The 20156-nt window shown below is 42.0% G+C and overlaps 2 protein-coding genes across 4 annotated transcripts in view; one reads left to right on the forward strand and one right to left on the reverse strand.

The window, feature by feature from the left end:
• The first annotated feature begins 94 nt into the window (after window positions 1–94).
• LOC112256754 (transforming acidic coiled-coil-containing protein 3) lies at window positions 95–9562 on the forward strand. 3 transcript variants are annotated; one of them, XM_024430224.2, is made up of 18 exons: window positions 95–219; window positions 3469–3646; window positions 3907–4037; window positions 4153–4199; window positions 4310–6148; window positions 6230–6341; window positions 6492–6540; window positions 6623–6824; window positions 6918–6976; window positions 7080–7210; window positions 7427–7508; window positions 7589–7750; window positions 7834–7901; window positions 7982–8025; window positions 8126–8286; window positions 8814–8920; window positions 9021–9141; window positions 9267–9562. In XM_024430224.2, exons 2-18 carry the CDS (start codon window positions 3470–3472, stop codon window positions 9330–9332), a joined length of 3558 nt encoding a protein of 1185 aa, XP_024285992.2. In that variant the 5' UTR covers window positions 95–219; window position 3469; the 3' UTR covers window positions 9333–9562. The 3 variants fall into 3 exon arrangements, with proteins under 3 accessions (XP_024285992.2, XP_024285991.2, XP_024285993.2); XM_024430223.2 differs by having other exon boundaries at window positions 4310–6341; XM_024430225.2 differs by having other exon boundaries at window positions 4604–6341.
• Window positions 9563–12409: 2847 nt separating this feature from the next.
• Window positions 12410–20156, reverse strand: part of LOC112256753 (fibroblast growth factor receptor-like 1) — a 54823-nt gene continuing 47076 nt past the window's right edge. The window contains exon 7 of the mRNA XM_024430222.2: window positions 12410–15530. Coding sequence (XP_024285990.1) covers window positions 15094–15530 — 437 coding nt within the window. The 3' untranslated portion in view covers window positions 12410–15093. The remainder of the gene's footprint in view (window positions 15531–20156) is intronic.

Below are 20156 nucleotides of genomic sequence, written 5' to 3' on the forward strand. Positions count from 1 at the left end.
GCTGGTTTGGTTCAAAGTCATGCAACGCTATTGGCTATTTCGTAAGCAGCTCCGCCCTATTTCCTTTTTTTCTGTTTATTTAATTGGTCCAAATCGAGGCGTTTAAATTCGAAATCTACTGGTCACTTGCTCATCGAGGGAATTTCGAAAACGTGAACTGTGTGTGGAGGTTGTTACCGGCTAGAGAAGTTATTTTCTGTTTGTCTGACTTGAATTGAGGTATGTAGCTATCTGGCATTATTGGGGAACTGCTTTTAAATTCATCTATCTCACATCATTTCTTAAGTTGTAGCCTGACGCTAGAAACTTAACTAAAGTTAACGTTGCGTACAGTAACGTTAGCTAACTCGCTAACTGACTTTAGTTTCCTTTCTGCCTGAGTCCTACTTACTGAGGGCAAAATATAATTCAAAACGGGTAATTGTTGTTACGCTAAACTTCCTAACTAGCAAAATTACATTGGATAACGTTAACTGTCTTAAGTTAGCTGGTTATAGTAGTGTCAACGCGAGCTTCTGACCCGCATTGGCAGCAGCTGATAACGTCCGATAACGTTTGACGTTAACATTTAATATTGTTATTTAACCTTTTATTTAATTAGCCAAGTCAGTTAAGCACGTTCTTATTTACAGTGACGGCCAAACCCGGACGACGCTCAGCCAATTGTGCTCCGCCCTATGAGACTCCCAATCACGGCCGGATGTGATACAGCCTGGATTCGAACCAGGGAGTGTAGTGAGGACTCTTGCACTGAGATGCAGTGCCTTAGACTGCTGGGCCACTTGGGAGCCCACAAACGGTAGCCAACTAGGGTAGTGCGAACTGCCCAGTACATCACTAGGGCCATTCTCCCTGCCATCCAGGACCTCTATACCAGGTTGTGTCAGAGGAAGGCCCTAAAAAGTGTCCGACTCCAGCGTACCTGAGCGCTAAGTCTAGGTCCAAAAGACTTCTAAACAGCTTCTACCCAAGCCATAAGACACCTGAACACCTAATCAAATGGCTACCCAGACTTTTCATTGCCCTCCCTTTTTCACACGACTGCTACTGTTATCAATGTATAGTCACTTAATAACTCTACCCACATGTGTATATAATACCTCAACTAACCAGTGCCCCCGCACATTGACTCTGTACAGATATCCCCCTGTGTATATAGTCTCGCTGTTATTTTACTGCTGCTCTTAAATTAGTTATTTGTTTTTTTTTAACTGCATTGGTGTTTAGGGACTAGTAAGTAAGCATTTCACCTGTTGTATTTGATGCGTGTGACTAATAAAATTGGATTTTGACTACCAGTTTGCGTATTACAGGGCTAATGTGTTGATGAATAGATGTTAGTTATGTAATGTGAGCAAGCTCTATTTGAGTTTGTTAACATTACCTAGGTGATGTCAGTGCAATGACAATTTGTAAAGACTTTTTTTTTTCGCAATCAGACATTACTGCACTTACACAAGACAATAGCAAGACTAGCTCATGGCATTGTTCCAAACTTAAAATGAACCGAAAATGGCATACCCAAATATAACTTCCTGAAGCAAGGATAAGCATATTCTTGATACCATTTAGCATGAGATTCTTCACTGTAATAGCTACTGTAACTTGGACAGTGCAGTTAGATGAACAAGAATTTAAGCTTTCTGCCAATATCAGATATGTATGTTCTTGTTACTTACTACCTCATGCTAATCGTATTAGTCTGTTAGCTCAACCGTCCCACGGGGGACCCACCGACCCTGTAGAGGTTTAAACAAAAATGGTGCATTCGTGTTAACGTTAGTTTAGTTGACTATTCACGAAGGAAAATTACATTTTGGTCAAACTGAAGAATTCCAAATGAAAACACTACAAAGAATACTACAGTAAATACTGTATACTACAGTCATGTCTGCAATTCACTATCTGGTCATATGAATTCAGCCAGTACCTTGGAAGTTAATGTTAGTAAAAAAAAATGTTTCAGAGACACCTATTGTGGCCTGATGAATATGTATTTCTCCCCACTGGTAGCCACATGACTCTTAAACCTTTTCTCTCAAAGTTAATTGCACATTACTTCTGTGTTGCTGTTTACACGCATTCATTGTCAACAAGGATCCAAACACCATACACTTATGGTGCATTTAGAATGTATTCAGACCCCTTGACTTATGTTACAGCCTTATTCTAAAATTGTTTTCCCCCTCAATCTAAACACAATACCCCATGACAAAGCAAACAGGTTTAGAAATGTTTGATAATGTTAAAATAAACTCACATTTACATAAGTACTCACACCCTCCACTCAGTACTTTGATGCACCTTTGGCAGCGATTACAGCTTTGCGTCTTCGTCGGTATGATGCTTCAAGCTTGGCACACCTGTATTTGGGGAGTTTCTCCCATTCTCCGCAGATGCTGTCAGGTTGGCTGGGGAGCGTCGCTGAACAGCTATTTTCAGGTCTCTCCAGAGCTGTTTGATCGGGTTCAAGTCCTGCCTCTGGCTGGGCCACTCAAGGACATTCAGACTTGTTCTGACATCACTCCTACGTCTTGGCTGTGTGCTTTGGGTCGTTGTCCTGTTGGAAGGTGAACCTTTGCCCCTGTCTGAGGTCCTGAACACTGGTGCAGGATTTCATCAAGTATCTTGACCTTGTGCTGTTCATCTTTGCCTTAATACTGACTAGTCTCTCAGTCCCTGATGCTGAAAAACATCCCCACGGCATGATGTTGCCACCAACATGCTTCACTGTCTGGATGGTGCCAAGTTTCCTCCAGACCATCAGACCACAGAATCTTCTTTGTTGTGGTCAGTCCTTAAGGTGCCTTTTGGTTAACTCCACGCAGACTGTCATGTGCCTTCTACTGAGTGGCTTCCGTCTGGCCATTGTACCATGAAGGCCTGATTTGTGGAGTGCTGCAGCGATGGTTGTTCTTCTGGAAATTCAATTGAATTAATTTTGAGACACAGCAACGGGTCTGAATACTTATGTAAATCTATTTGTAATAGCCAACATTTCTAAACCTGTTTTTGCTTTGTTGTGATGGTCTTGTGTGTAGATTGGGGAGGGGTGGACAATTTTAATACATTATATAATAAGGCCTTATTCTAAAGGGAAGTGGTCTGAATACTTTCCGACTGCACTGTAGCTAGATCTAGGCTGTATCACATCCGGATGCGATTGGGAGTCCCATAGGGCAGCACACAATTGGCCCAGCGTCTTCCATGTTTGGCCGGTGTAAGCCGTCATTGGAAATAAGAATTTATCTGACTTGCCTAGTTAAATAAATGTGTTTTTTTTTGTTTTAAATAAATAAAATACACAACATCGGAGGTGTGGTGTCTACAGCTCAGATATGGGCTTCAGACAAGACCATTCAATCTAAATGATGTGCTTCACTCACTCTTATCACTGTTCCCAGATGTCTATTAGATGTTGACAACTTTTGCTTCAGTTCCCTCACTTCTGTGTGTTTTTCTTTATAGGATGAGTTCTACTGCTGTAAATGATGAGAATCGTGGGGTCTGCACTGGAAGAAAGCAGAGCAATTCAGAGACAATTTGTGACATCTTTTCTTTTGATCAGCCGACTGGGAGGCCCTCCATTCTTCGCCAGTCTCAGGCAGAGAACCTGTCAAACAAAACTATAGCAAAGGGCGGAAAGGTACAGAATATGTTATCATGAAGCCCAGACTTGAAAGTAATTTCAAATGTTCCAGAATAATTCCCTCTGTATAGTCTTGTGACTATGAGGATCTATGCTTGACTGATTAGTCTAGTAAAAAGCATGAGCTTACACAATGTTTTGGAAAGTTGTTGACTCATGGCGAGTAAACTGTATAGAAAGAAAGTTGCACACTCTAACCACGTTAGGTTTACCTGTTAGCATTTGTTTTCAGATACCCCTTTGGGTTTTGCTTTCAGGTTTGTTTTCAGACTCCAAGAAGAGACCCTCTCACTAAGAGAATAGTATCACCAACAAAGTCCCTTAAGATAGAAAGCCTGGATGACTGTAGTAAAGCCCTGGATACATTGCAGTTTACATCACCCGAAGAGTAAGTATATGTTTTTTTTTATTTTATATGTGTGTGTGTGTGTGTGTGTGTGTGTGTGTCACATCAGCAGAAAGCTGATTCATATTCTGGTATCTGTCCTCTCGTATTTTTACAGGGTGGTACCTCTAGAAACCAATGGGCTTGTTGATGTAGCAAAATCAGGTAAAGCATCTGATTGGCCAAAGTTTCAAGATTCATTACATGATACTACATTGTCACATTAACTACTTCAAGCATAATGTTTACTTGATTTTCAAATTATTTTACTACAGACTTCACAAATGTGTCGTCCTATCCTGATGATGATATGCAGAGTAAAGGAGGTTGTCAGCTGTATTTTGACAACCTTGATGCCATCAATCCCTTCCAAGGGTCTACTAAAATGGTCCTCTCCCCAGCAAGGCTCAGTGAGCTAGTTGAAACTCAAAAGGCTGAAGAACAGCGTGAACGTAATGTCATTGAAGCAGTTTCTGACAGGAATGAAAAGGCACTGGATGATACACTCCCGTTCATGCCATCAGTGGAAAATTCTCTTGCTGACTTCTCAGCCGATATGTGCTCAACAGATAGCAGAGTGATTACCATGATGAAGGACCCAGCCGAGAAGTTATCCAACTCTGGTGAGGAAGAAACTGTACCATCAGTTAACCTCGACCCAGATCAAGCTGTGGCTATCATCTCTACAGCCGAGGAGACTCCTCTGCCACCAAAAGGTACATACGAATTTGATTTTGACAACCTTGATTCAGTCAACCCTTTCCAAACGGGAGGCTCCAAATTGCAGAATTCCCCTGTGCTTGGAATGAAGCTACCATGCAATGACCCTAAAAAGGTGGAAGTTGAAGAGTCTGCAGTAAAGGAAATGGAACCAGCAGCCATGCTTGAGGTGGTTCAGCCTGTCCTAGAAGCACCTGTCCAGCCAGAAATTAAACCTATTGCACCGAAGGAGACTTCCAAGTCAGTTGAAGATGCTGTGGCCATCACCTCTACAGCTGAGGAGACTCCTCTGCCGCCAAAAGGTACATATGAATTTGATTTTGACAACCTTGATTCAGTCAACCCTTTCCAAACGGGAGGCTCCAAATTGCAGAATTCCCCTGTGCTTGGAATGAAGCTACCATGCAATGACCCTGAAAAGGTGGAAGTTGAAGAGTCTGCAGTAAAGGAAATGGAACCAGCAGCCATGCTTGAGGTGGTTCAGCCTGTCCTAGAAGCACCTGTCCAGCCAGAAATTAAACCTATTGCACCGAAGGAGACTTCCAAGTCAGTTGAAGATGCTGTGGCCATCACCTCTACAGCTGAGGAGACTCCTCTGCCGCCAAAAGGTACATATGAATTTGATTTTGACAACCTTGATTCAGTCAACCCTTTCCAAACGGGAGGCTCCAAATTGCAGAATTCCCCTGTGCTTGGAATGAAGCTACCATGCAATGACCCTGAAAAGGTGGAAGTTGAAGAGTCTGCAGTAAAGGAAATGGAACCAGCAGCCATGCTTGAGGTGGTTCAGCCTGTCCTAGAAGCACCTGTCCAGCCAGAAATTAAACCTAATGCACCGAAGGAGACTTCCAAGTCAGTTGAAGATGCTGTGGCCATCACCTCTACAGCTGAGGAGACTCCTCTGCCGCCAAAAGGTACATATGAATTTGATTTTGACAACCTTGATTCAGTCAACCCTTTCCAAACGGGAGGCTCCAAATTGCAGAATTCCCCTGTGCTTGGAAGGAAGCGGCCATGCGATGACCCTCAAAAGGTGGAAGTTGAAGAGCCTGCAGCCATGCTTGAGGTGGTTCAGCCTGTCCTAGAGGCACCTGTCCAGCCAGAGATTAACCCTATTGCACCATTGTCAACTGCTCCCGAAGAGACCAGCAAGCCAGCTGAAGAATCCGTACCTCAACCCAGTGCAGCCCCTTCCAAGGATGGTGCAGTGAAACTTGAGTTAAATTTTGATGACAGCGAGGTCAACCCTCCCCCCAAGAAGTTTGACAAAAGGCCTGTTTTGAAGCCGACATGGAAAAAGGCTGTACCTACAGAAAAAAAAGAACCTGCTCAATCCAAGGAATCTCCAGTGAAGCCATTGGTCAATACTGATTATGAAATTCCTCTTCCCAAGGGCAAGTACAACTTTGACTTTGATAAATTTGACCCAAGTGTCAATCCATTTGGTACAAATGTAAAAATGACTGAATCTACAGTCTGTACGGTGAAATCCAGTCCAGATGACAAGGTACCAACCTCAGTCAGGGTGGCTGTCTACCCTGAGAAAGTGGCAGAGCCTGTTCAGCAAGAAACTGCACCATCACTAATGTAAGTTCATTTTCATTTTGCTGCAACTTTATTATTATCCCAATTTTTTTTAACAAAGTCTTGATTTATATGTAAAGCATTATCATTTTGTTTGTGAGCTTGTAGATATCACCTTAATGTAGCTACACCACTCTTATGTTCTGTTTTCAGTGTTTCTATTGCTGGATATGAACCTGATCGTTCTGCCGTAAAAGGAATTGTAAGCCTTTTAAAATTTGTTTAAAAATGTTTTAATTAATTGTAGTGTGACTACTTGGGTGACATTCTCTCTCCAATTGTAGGACAACATTCCACAGAATCTGACGCTTCAGATGGACTCTTCTGAAGTTCAGGATCCTTCCTCTGGAAAAGAGCAGGAACCTCCAACTAAACCTGACCAACCTTCGCTAAGCACTCCAGAACCCTTGGAACTCTGCCAATTTGAGCAGACCCCACAGAATGACATGTCAGAATTTAATGAGGACTTTGTTCCTGGAACCACATGTAAGTCAAATAAATTGACAAATGCATTTTAGTTGCGGTAATGTCGACTTCGCCTTTGCTTTTTGACTAACTATAGTCCCTCCTTCCCTCCAGTCATGGCAAATGACTTTGACAGGCAGATGGACTACCTGGAGCAGTTTGGGTCCAGCACTGTAAGTATATGCTTTGTACCTTTTATAAATCGACTGTTATTACATGGTTTGTTTTGCATTTTAGGCTTTCGGCTTCCTCAATTACTTTTCATTTTATATTCAGTTTAAGGAGTCGGCACTGAGAAAACAATCACTGTACCTCAAATTTGACCCACTAATGCGGGAGAGCCCCAATAAGTCTGGAGTCCCTGCAGGACTCAACAACCTCCCACGACCTGCTCCCTTTGCTTCACGGTATGTTACTCTCCTGGTCCTAATCACAGGCTTTTTTTTACCATCTGACTGAAAAGAAATGCCTTGTGTTCATCTTAAGATGCTCGAGTTGTAAATAAGTGTTTATTTGGTCTAGAATTGAGAGCATACTTAATCTGTAGTTTGTCACTAAAATGAGTTTGAAATGCAATGGTGAATATCAAGGTGTTTGCGCCAAGTGAGGGATGTTTCTTTCAGTGTGGAGACCCAGAAGACTGGAACCGATGAGGTGAATGGACTGAAATCTGTCAACCCTAAACTGCTTCATGACCTACCACCTGTAAGTTACCTGTCAAAGATCCTACTATAATGTAATAATGTGGGAAAACTGTTAAATGGAGGTCTTCACTTCCTTTATAGGTTCAAGTTGTTGGTCCTCAGACTCTTGTGACGAATTCCCCTGTTCTTGAGAATCTGGTCCCTACTTTCCCCCAACCAGCCAACCCTGATGATAACATCATAGAGGTGCTGAAATACAGTCAGCAAGACATGAATGTTGCCATTGCCAAGATCCAGAAACAAGTAGGTGTTTGTTTTCCTCCAATGTTTCACTCATCCCTTTTCAATCCAATCAGCATTAATTTACAAGGGTTTATTTTTTATAGGCAAAGGAGAATGCGGATGAATGGAAATCGAAGCATGACACGCTATCTCAGGATAATCATGAAATGGGGTAAGCATTTAAGCTTAGTATTTGGTCACTGATTTCAGACCTATAACAATTCTAAATATCACTGCTTTTTGTTTTTGCAGGAAAATCATGTCAGCATTTGAAGCCACAATCGCTCAGATATTGGGTACGTTGTAATGCAATTTGGAAAGTTATCAGAGAAATGTTTTGAAATGTAATTTTCATGTCAAATGCATGGCTTGGTGTAATGTCATTGTCTCTGGCAGCTGATAAACAGAGGGAGACGGAGAAGGCCCAGGCTGACATCACTAAAGTCCTGCAGGAGAAGGAACAGTTATCAGAGGACCTGAATGCAATGGAGCGGTCCTTCTCAGATCTCTTCAAGAGACTAGACAAATACAAAGAGGTCATCGAGGGTTACATAAAGGTCAGCATGAAAAGGGATGTCATGAACTATGCATTGGGCCCAGTGTTTTGCACCATGTGAAATGCCTGGATTTAAATGGGATATTGCAAGATTCTGGAAATTAAGCTGCTTTTCTACCTTGCTGAGAGTCTATGAACTTGTGGATACTGCTTTATCTGTGTGCAGTAGGAAGTAAGTTGGAGGTTGTTTACTGTTCCTGTAGACCTCCAGTCATTGTGCTGACGCTAGTAACATTTGCTCGCAAAACGATCTCCAACTTGCTTCTATTGCACGCAGACCTACAATGGTATCCAAAACTTAATCTGACTAAGTAGAAAAATAGCTTAAATGCCAGAATCCCTTTTATAGCTCTTTCATTACAGGATACTCTTTCCTTTTCACATGATTGTGCAAAACACAGGGCTCGGCTTTGGTGTAGGAAAGTAACATTGCTATGAAGGAAGAAATTAAAAGGGTATGTGTAGGTCCGATACTTTGCTTTGCCAACATCATGACCTAGGGTTTTAAATGTGTGTGCCCATATTAAGAATGAAGAGATGCTGAAGAAATGTGCTCAAGATTACCTGGCTAGGATCAAGGAGGAGGAGCAGCGCTACCAGACCCTGAAAGCCCATGCAGAGCAGAAAATTAGCCTGTAAGACTCATCAAACTATACTCTGTGCAAAATAGTTACAGAATTGTTTAGTTGCTGGGCTTTGTGTAGGTTCACTGGGCTGACTTACTCTTATCCTCAGGGCAAATGGAGAGATTGCGGAGGTGCGCTCCAAATTAAAGTCTGAAGTCGCTGCACTTCAGGCCCAGCTGCGCAGGGAGCAGCTAAAGGCCCAGTCACTGGAGAAGAGCCTTGACCAGAAAGTAAGTCACCTCAATCTGAAGTAGTCCATGAGGCTGCCTTTATCGGTTTCATTTGTTCAGAAAAGTTTTTTGCACTTATGATTGTTGATTTTGTTTTCCTCCTTGCTGATTTTCTGTCCCCTCAGGTAAAAGAGACTGAAGAACTCACCAACCTTTGCGATGAACTAATAGCTAAAGTCCAGAAGGGCTGAGTTCAACCGTATGTCTGTTAGGTTGTCAAGATTTTTTACAAATTTGAGTATGTGGTGGTCCTGATGAACAAGTGTGTGAATAGTGCTTTGTAAATATGTTTTGTTGCTCTTGATTGGAGATCAAGTGCCATGATAGTATTTCACTAGATTTCTATTCTACTGATTCATGTTGGTTCCTTTTATCAATGTCGGTCTTTATTACTGTAATAAAATTGTTTCACTAATCAAGATCAGTTGTAGCGCCTTGCAAGTTTATTTTAAAATCTTTGCATCCCAAATTTTTCAGCCACGTGGAGGCGCTGTTTACCATAGTATTTTGAACTCTTTAGTTTCATGCGTGTTATTGCAAGTTCCAATTGCGCATAGCTGTGACATTTGTACTTATTTCAGAACAGTAGCTAAGTGTTCTTCCTTAGATGTTTCTAGTGCTGTGCTGTTAATGTCAACCATTCAGTAGCTTCCTTATCCCTCTTCTCTCTAGAGCCAAAGCTCATCCCGGTCTACAATGCTTACAAAAAAACAAATGGGATGCCCTTATACAATGCTTTCCTTCTTCCCTGGGCAGTGGAGTGTCATCACTCCCTGAGCAGGACAATGCACATCCTAAACGAAAGAAAATCCTTCCTAGATCTGAGTTGACTGTGGTGAGGGGAGAAATGCTAGTCAGTTTGAGAACGAGCGCTCTGTCCTATCTATCCAGTCATTCATTCATTCCAGTACCACTGGCCCTGGCTGCCCTGTCTCACCCTGTATAGATGACTAGGTTTTCTAGCCAAGTTGGGAGGAAAGTATTAACTTTTGTAGGAGCCTCCTGATGGTCCCTTTCTAGAAAGACTGGTAACTTAATTAAGACTGGGACAATACCAGTATTGGGTTATTTTTTTTCAATGGCAAAAATGAAAAGTCTGCTTCTTAACCTGCTGTATGTAAAATATTGTGTGCTACAGCTTGGAAAATGAATGTGACTGGATGACGATTGTTTCCAACATTAGGGCTGTTTGTTCCTAAAGAATTGAAATCCGAGTTGTTGGTATCATATCAAGGAAACAAGTATTGGGACACTGGTCCCGGCTCTAGTCACTGACCTCATTCCCAGTGGCATCCTGTGTAACTTTAAGCAGTTAGGCAGACCAGAGGCTTTTACCAAACTCGATCATTTTCAGACTTGGGAAAGTTCTTGCACAGTGGTCATTCAAACTTTTCTCACCACGGTCCTTCATATTATACATGTGATTTTATCATTGAGACGGCAACCAAGCATTTCTAGTAGGACCTAGTGTTTCAACAGAAAGTAAGTTCAGCCAGAAAGTTGAGGCATTCCTTACTAATTAGTGACCTTTTCATCAATTAAGTACCAGGGAGGAGCAAAAATCCTAGGTTCGCCATGGAATGAGTGACACGTGCTTCACAGGAACAGAGAACCTTGAATTGAGGCCATGAACGAAGTGTAAATTTGCTTGTCCTTTAATCAAACTTCAAATGACTTCCTACTTTTAATGGGGCACATCGATAAGATTGTCAAACATAACCAATTGTGTAAGTACTTGCATATAAACTAAATATGATTAACCTGGTTGGCAATGTCAAAGGTAGACTCAGCAGAAAGTAAACCGCAGTGGGTCAATTTCTGCAACAAAGAGCATTGAAGCATGAGGCTCAATGTCTCCACTGTTTTGATCCTGCGGCTACCACGCTGTGAACAGCTTGAAGTGAACCCCTGCACATGGGCAGCGCACAATTGGCCCAGCATCGTCCGGGTTAGGGCAAGGTTTGGCCGTGGTAGGCCATCATTGTAAAATAAGAATGTTCTTAATTGACTTGCCTAGTTTAAATAAACATTCAATTAAAAAATGCACTGACTGAGATGTCTTGCATCTCACTCATCTACGTATCTGCGGTGCTGCTTGTGGAAACGTCATGTCGCTGAGTCTACCTTTTAATATATGAACTACAGTGCATTCGGGAAGTAATCAGACCCCTTGACTTTTTCCTCGTTTTGTTACGTTGCAGCCTTATGGGGAAGGGTCCCCAAAAAGTGTCTGCAACATTGAAGGTCCCCAATAACAGTGGCCTCCATTCCTAAATGGAAGAAGTTTGGAACCACCAAGACTGTTCCTTTACAAACTGAGCATTTGGGCGAGAATGTCCTTGGTCAGGGAGGTGACCAAGAACCCGATGGTCATTCTGACAGCCCTCCAGAGTTCCTCTGAAGATGGGATAACCTTCCCAAAGGACAACCATCTCTGCAGCACTCCACCAATCAGGCCTTTATGGTAGAGTTGCCAGATGGAATGACGACTCAGTAAAAAGCACATGACAGCCTGCTTGGCATTTGCCAAAAGGCACCTAAAGACTCAGACCATGAGAAACTAGATTGAACTCTTTGGCCTGAATGTCAAGTGTCATGGCTGGAGGAAACCTGGCGCCATCCCTACGGTGAAGCATGGTGGTGGCAGCATCATGCTGTGGGCATGTTTTTCAGCGGAAGGGACTGGGAGACTAGTCAGGATCGAGAGAAATATGAATGGCGCAAATTACAGAGAAAAGGCTGATACACCCCCTAAAAATAAAATTACAGAGAAATCCTTCATGAAAACCTGATCCAGAGCAGGTGAAGGGTCATGTCCCAACAAGACAACAACTCTAAGCACACAGCCAAAGCAATGCAGGTGTGGCTTCAGGACAAGTCTCAATATCCTTGAGTAGCCCAGCCAGAGCCTGGACTTGAACCCGACCTGAAAATAGCTGTTCTCCGATGCTGCCCATTAAACCTGACAGAGCTTGAGAGGATCTGCAGAGAATGGGAGAAACTCATCAAATACATGTGTGCCAAGCTTGTAGCGTCATACCCAAAAAGACCCGAGGCTGTAATCACTGGCAAAGAAGCTTTAAAGTACTGAGTAAAGGGTCTGAATACTTATGTAAATGTGATATTTCAGTTTTCAATTTTTTATAAATTTGCTAAAATGTCTAAACCTGTTTTTGCTTTGCATTATGGGGTATTGTGTGTAGATGAGAAAAAAAACAATTTAATATATTTTAGAATAAGGCTGTAATGTAACAAAATGTATAAAAAGTCAAGGGGTCTGAATACTTTACAAATGCACTGTATACTTTACATTGCAACTACAGTAAACATAATCCTACACATTCAAAATATTCAAAATGCCTGACTTTGAAAAATAAACAATACATTTCCATATCAAAATAAATTAAATACACGCCTCTTTTAAAATCCATATAAAATGACTACATCTATATCAATTGTTGTTGGATTGGACTGCAGTCCCAATGGTGTTACATATATTCACTGCAACACTGGGGATATTTTTGACCTCATACCTCTTGCAAGGATTCTATAAAACACATACAAAAGGCTAGTAGTGGTGGTAACCTAAGTAACATTTGGATTCCGACAGTGATATGTATCGAGTCCAGTCAAACAGTCAACATTGGCGCAATATTATTCTTTGCAGTCTTCGATATGGACATGATTCAAATATCCCCCAAAAATGCTACCTATCTATTTTCATATAGCCCTTTGAGGCCTTCAGGGGTGACTGTGAGTGAAATGAAACAGGATTATTGATGGACACTAGTGGTCAGGGTTAAATGGATGTGCATTCAATCAATTAAACATTTTTTTTTCATCAAAGGGCTGACCTGAGTATGAGTGTAAAACCAGCCCTTTTGTATTACATTCCATGCGTCCTTTAACATCACCTAGCAGAGCTTATCTTATCTTGTGCCCTACAACAGGTTTAGAGGTAAAGGTCTAAACTGACCCTAACCCCTCTAGGTTAGTTGAGATGGGTAAACAGCACAGTTACTGATGGATATGGGTTGTTCCACAAAATGAGTGCCAATTGAGTACAATATTGGATTTTATAAACCTGTTATAATAAATGAAATACCTCTTTCATATCGACAACTTGGAGAATCTCTCCATGCACCCTTTGTGACTTCTAGGAAGATTTTAACACACTTAACCCCAAGTTTTCACCATCAATCTTAAACCCTAGTTATAAACTGAGGGATGTGCCTAGAGAAATGTAACCACTCTCAAATTCCTAAACAGAGGTATGGATGCAAGAACTGACCATCCATTATATACAAATTCATGTTTTGAGGCAATACAGGTTTTTTTCTTTACATTTAAATTTTTTACAAACATTGGAGTAAAATAAGCTTATCTTTTTGGGTTCTGATGGGGTACGACTGCTAAACTAAGCTCATGAGGCATTTATACGTTATATTATTATTTTTTTTAAATGTATGAATATACCCTGAGTATACAAATTAGGAACAACTTCCTAATTTTGAGTTGCACCCGGTTTTGCCCTCAGAACAGCCTCAATTCGTCAGGGCATTGACTCTAGAGTTCCACAGGGATGCTGGCCCATGTTGACTTCGGTGCTTAATTTGAGCCGGATCCTGCTAGAACAGGATCATAAACGTGACTGGATGACAATGATTGATTTCAACATTAGGGCTGTTGTCGTAAATAATTTAAATCGGCTATGTGTTTTGTTTCCTTGCTATGATTTGTTTCCTTGCTATGATACTAACCAAAGGCTTTTACCAACATCCTAGATGATAATTTTCAGACTAGCTGTGCCACGAGTCAGTACGGGAGTTGCAGCGATGAGACAAGACTGTAACTACAAATTGGGGAGAAAAAGGGTAAAAAAATATATATATATTTTAAAAGTATATAAATAAATATTTTTCCCATTCGGAGCTCGTTTTTTTTTTTTACCGATTTCCTAGTTGTCTTGAATGTACTGAAGTTGGAGATTTCCCAGCTCTGAGTTCTCCGAGTTCCCAAACGCGGCATTGAAAAAATATATGCAAAAATCTCCAGTCATGTAAAATGATGTAGAATCGCATGAAATGCGTTTATAAAAGGCCCAAAAATACCTGGACTCTTGGCCACAACATTTTGCCTATGTGTGCAACTTCTGTAAGTGCCTCTACTCTACGTCACTACGTAAATGTGATGATATGCATGCGTGATTATTTTCTCATGTGTTCAGGTACCTCAGAGCTCCCCAAGCTTAAAAACCCTTCTTTAACCTGTCTCCCCTTCATCTACGCTGAATGAAGTGAATTTAACAGGAATTTAATAAGGAATCATACCTTTCACCTGGTTAGTCATGGAAAGAGCAGGTGTTCTTAATGTTTTGTGCAGTGTATATCATTCATTTAAAACTCCAAAAATGGATGTAGCAACTAAGAATTCTAGCTTTAACTCTCGAGATGGGAAAACCTTTTTATGAAGTCGAACATGTGATCTTTATGAGAGAATGTAAAATTAAATTTAAAAAAAAACTTCTCAAAAGGCACCAAATTGGTGGAACGACCCATAGCCCTCTCAGTAAGTCTGAATAGCCGTTAACACATTGCAGAATCCCTTGGGGATTTGTGTACAAAGTGCACATCGGGGTTTGATGTCTTTTAGTGGTGTTGATATGAAACAAGTTGCACCAAGGACTAGGCAGGTATGCAGGTACAACCAGAGAGCTGTTCTCTGAGGTTCAGTCCACAGCTCAGACCCTCACTGTACGATGCCATTCTTCAGAGGCGCAGAGAAGGGGACAACATTACATTTGGTCCTCTGTAGCTCAGTTGGTAGAGCATGTTTCTTGCTACATCAGGATAGTGGGTTCGTTTCCTGGGACCACCCATACTTAAAATGTATACACGCATGACTATAAGTTGCTTTGGCTAAATGGCATATATTATTATATTTGGCACATGGCTAACACTGAAAGTGAATGTGTTGGTGCACCTTCCCATCCACGTGGGAGTGGATGTGAGTGTGGATGTCTGGGTAGATTTTGGGGTAGATTTTGGGGGGTAGGGCAGAGACCCCCTGAGTGAGGAGAAGCTGCTGCTGAGCCAGATACTCCTCATAGTTTATGGAGCCCAGGCAGTCCTTCTCTGGGCTGGAGGAAGTGGAGAAGTGGGCCACACAGCTCCTGTCCCTCTCCTGGTAGGGCAGCCGGTGGGAGGCCTGCAGGACCTGGGCAGCCGCAGCCGGAGTGCTGGGAGGGGAACAGTGCTTCTTACTCTGGCAGAACCACAGTAGCACTGTACCAAAGATGAACACCATGCTAGCAGGGATGCCGATGATGACAGGCCAGGGTAGGGTGCTGGAGGCTGGGGTGAACATCGGGGGGATGGGTGGCTTGGTGTCTGCAGGAGGAGAGGACCCGAAAAATAATGATCAGTCAACATGGAGTCAATCATTCTAAAGTGAGGAGTTACTTTCTTCTCCAACACTGTGTTTTTGCATTATTTAAACCAAATTGAACATGTTTCATTATTTATTTGAGACTAAATAGATTTTATTTATATATTATAGTAAGTTAAAATAAAAGTGTTCATTGTTCATTCAGTATTGTTGTAATCGTCATTATATATATGCACATATACAGTTGAAGGCAGAAGCTTACATACACTTAGGTTGGAGTCATTAAAACTCGTAGTTCAACCACTCCACAAATTTCTTGTTAACAAACTATAGTTTTGGCAAGTCGGTTAGGACATCTACTTTGTGCTTGACACAATACATTTTTCCAACAATTGTTTACAGATAGATTATTTCACTTATAATTCACTGTATCACAATTCCGGTGGGTCAGAAATTGACATACACTAAGTTGACTGCCTTCAAACAGCTTGGAAAAATCCAGAAAATTATGTCATGGCTTTAGAAGCTTCTGAAAGGCTAATTGACATCATTTGAGTCAATTGGAGGTGTACCTGTGGATGTATTTCAAGGCCTACCTTCAAACTCAGTGCCTCTTTGCTTGACATCATGGGAAAGTCAAAATAAATAAGCCAAGACCTCAGAAAAAACATTGTAGACCTCCACAAGTCTGCTTCACCCTTGAAAGCAATTTCCAAACGCCTTAAGGTACCACGTTCATCTGTACAAACAATAGTACGCAAATATAAACACCATGGGACCACGCAGCCGTCATACCGCTCAGGAAGGAGACACATTCTGTCTCCTAGAGATGAACGTTCTCTGGTGCGAAAGTGCAAATCAATCCCAGAACAACAGCAAAGGACCTTGTGAAGATGCTGGAGGAAACAGGTACAAAAGTATCTATATCCACAGTAAAACGAGCGCTATATCGACATTACCTGAAAGGCCGCTCAGCAAGGAAGAAGCCACTGCTCCAAAACCGCCATAAAAAAGCCAGACTACGACATGGGGATCGTACTTTTTGGAGAAATGTCTTCTGGTCTGATGAAACAAAAATAGAACTGTTTGGCCATAATGACCATCGTTGTGTTTGGAAGAAAAAGGGGGAGGCTTGCAAACCGAACACCATCCCAACCGTGAAGCCCGGGGGTGGCAGCATCATGTTGTGGGGGTGCTTTGCTGCAGGACGGAATGGTCCAATTCACAAAATAGATGGCATCATGAGAAAGAAAAATTATGTGGATATACTGAAGCAACATCTCAAGACATCAGTCAGGAAGTTAAAGCTTGGTCACAAATGGATCTCCCAAATTGAGAATGACCCAGAGCATACTTCCAAAGTTGTGGCAAAATGGCTTAAGGACAACAAAGTCAAGGTATTGGAGTGGCCATCACAAAGCCCTGTGTGTGTTAGAAGGGAGGCCTACAAACCTGACTCAGTTACAACACCAGCTCTGTCAGGAGGAATGGGTCAAATTTCACCCAACTTATTTTGGGAAGCTTGTGGAAGGCTACCCGAAACGTTTGACCCAAGTTAAACCATTTAGAAGGAAATGCTACCAAATACTAATTGCGGGTACGTAAACTTCTGACCCACTGGGAATGTGATGAAAGAAATAAAAGTTGAAATAAATAATTCTCTCTACTATTATTCTGACATTTCACATTCTTAAAATAAAGTGGTGATCCTAACTGACCTAAGACAGGGAAATTTTACTCGCATTAAATGTCAGGAATTGTGAAACACTGAGTTTAAATGTATTTGGCTAAAGTGTATGTAAACTTCCGAGTTCAACTGTAGCTACACATCAGAGGGTCTTGGTTGATTAATTAAATCACTGCAGTGGGTCAATACTACATTATTCACCAATGCAAAGATCACAAGAATCCGTGGATGAAGAACTGGAAACAAAGAGGAGTTTTATCATGTTCCTTACTCTGAGTAATCTTGGATTACATGCACTGAAAATATTAATATCTCCCTGTACAGGACAATATATCCCTGTACAGGACATAATCCCAGGATCTTGGGGATTTGAGAAAGCCAAATTAAGGTTTAGGGGAGCTCTAGTATTAAATCTAATTATATTTGTCACGTGCACAGTTTACAGCAGGTATAAATGGTGCATGCAGTACGATGATCAATATAAATAATGATAGGGCCATACAATAAGTAATAGAATAGGTAGTATGTGTAGTAGTAATCTGATGAGTACACAATATACACTTGTGGCCAGTTTATTAGGTACAAGCATCTAGTACTGGGTCGGAGCCCCCTGTAGCCATGAAGAGACGCACCTGGTCAACAACAATGTTCGGATGCGCACTTTCGTGCGTGAAAAGCCCAGGAGGCCGGCAGTTTCTGAAATATCGGAACCGGCCTGCCTGGCATCGACAATCGTACCATGCTCAAAGTCGCTTAGGTCACTTGTTTTTCCCCATTCTCACGTTCAATAAAATAGTAACTGAATGCCTCAATGCCTGTCTACCTGTTTTATCTAGCAAGGCACAGCCACGTGACTCACTGTCTGTAGGAGCAAACCATTTTCATGAACGGGGTGGTGTACCTAATAAACTGAGTATATACAGTATAAATTATGGATGTGCTAAATTATGGATGAGGTCCAAGACAGAATTTTGTCGAGGCACAGATCCGGGGAAGGGTACCAAAACATTTCTGCAGCATTGAAGGTCCCCAAGAGGACAGTGACCTCCATAACTATTTAATGGAAGAAGTTTGGAACCACCAAGACTCTTCCTAGAGCTGTCCGCCCGGCCAAACTGAGCAATCGGGGTAGAAGGGCCTTGGTCAGGGAGGTGACCAAGAACCCGATGGTCACTCTGACAGAGCTCCAGAGTTCCTATTTGGAGATGGGAGGACCTTCCAGAAGGGCAACCATCTCTACAGCACTCTACTAATCAGATCTTTATGGTAGTGTCCAGACGGAATTCACGCCTCTGTAAAAGGCACATGATTGCCCGCTTTGGAGTTTGCCAAAAGGCACCTAAAGGACTCTCAGACCATGAGAAACAAGATTCTGTGGTCTGATGAAACCAAGATTGAACTCTTTTGCCTGAATGCCAAGCGTCACATCTGGAGGAAACCTGGCACCATCCCTATGGTGAAGCATGGTGGTGGCAGCATCCAACAGGACAACAAACCTTAGCACACAGCCAAGACAATGCAGGAGTGGCTTTGGGACAAGTTTTTGAATGTTCTTGAGTGGCCCAGCCAGAGCCCGGACTTGAACCCGATTAAACATTTCTAGAGAGACCTTAAAATAGCTGTCTAGCTCCCCATTCAACCTGACAGAGCTTGAGAGGATCTGCAGAGAAGAATGGGAGAAACTCCCCAAATACAGGTGTGCCAAGCTTGTAGCGTCATACCCAAGAAGACTCAAGGCTAAAGGGTCTGAATACTGAATATGCAAATGTGATATTTCAGTTTTTTATTTTTTAACAAATCTGCTAAAATGTTTAAAAACCTGTTTTTGCTTTGTTATTATGGGGTATTGTGTATAGCTTGATGAGGGGGGAAAACAATTGAATCCATTTTAGAATAAGAATGTAACATAACAAAATGTGGAAAAAGTCATGGGGTTTGGATACTTTCCAAATGCACTGTAGTCTTTAAGATACAGGTCTAAGCAGGTGGACAGCTAGGGTTAGCTATTCAGCAGTCTGATGACCTGGTTCCCTTTGCTTTCTTGCAGTTAACCATGGTTGACAGACGAAGAACAACGATCCCAAGCACCACCCTCCTTTTGAATCTTTCAGTCTGTTATTCGAACTCAATCAGCATGACAGAGTGATCTCCAGCCTCGTCCTCATCAACTGACATGATGTCAGCTGGTCCTTTTGTGGCAGGGCTGAAATGCAGTGGAAAAGTTTTTGGGGGATTCAGTTCATTTGCATGGCAAAGAGGGACTTTGCAATTCATCTGATCACTCTTCATACCATTCTGGAGTATATGCAAATTGCCATCATACAAACCGAGGCAGCAGACTTTGAAAATTAATATTTGTGTCATTCTCAAAACTTTTGGCCACGACTGTACACACAAACTCCCTATATTGATCTTTCAAATGAGTACCTCTGCGACCTGAAACAAGCCATTCCAAACAAACTGAGAATGCTGTTCATCGACTACAGTTCAGCTTTCAAAACCATAGTTCCCTCTAAGATCATTAAGCTCAGGGTCCTGACTTCCTGACAGGCAGACGCCAGGTGGTGAGGGTAGACAACATCTCTCCCGTCATGATGACTCTCAACACAGGGGCCCCCCATGGGGGTCAAAAGCTTAAACTTTCTCGGCATGTACATCATAGAGGACCGGGGTGAGGAAGAATGAGCCACTTCGATGATGGTATGAATTTAGCCAGGACAACGGGGTTAACACCCCTACTCTTACGATAAGTGCCATGGGACCAAAGAGAGTCAGGACAACCGTTTAACGACCCATTTGAAAGACGGCACCCTACACAGGGCAATGTCCCCAATCCCTGCCCTGGGGCATTGGGATATTTTTTTAGATCAGAGGAAAGAGTGCCCCCTATTGATGTTCTACAGCTGTACCATTGAGAGCATCTTGACCAACTGCATCACTG

The sequence above is a fragment of the Oncorhynchus tshawytscha genome, linkage group LG08 (assembly GCF_018296145.1).
Source record: "Oncorhynchus tshawytscha isolate Ot180627B linkage group LG08, Otsh_v2.0, whole genome shotgun sequence".
Classification (NCBI taxonomy): domain Eukaryota; kingdom Metazoa; phylum Chordata; class Actinopteri; order Salmoniformes; family Salmonidae; genus Oncorhynchus; species Oncorhynchus tshawytscha.

What these genes read in the sequence shown, in the direction of transcription:
- LOC112256754 (XM_024430223.2), top strand. Translation starts at nt 3,470, where the DNA reads ATGAGTTCTACTGCTGTAAATGATGAGAATCGTGGGGTCTGCACTGGA. An exon ending in CTATAGCAAAGGGCGGAAAG is followed by an intron (nt 3,647 to 3,906) that starts GTACAGAATATG and finishes TTTTGCTTTCAG; the next exon opens with GTTTGTTTTCAGACTCCAAG. An exon ending in AGCAGTTTGGGTCCAGCACT is followed by an intron (nt 6,977 to 7,079) that starts GTAAGTATATGC and finishes TTTTATATTCAG; the next exon opens with TTTAAGGAGTCGGCACTGAG.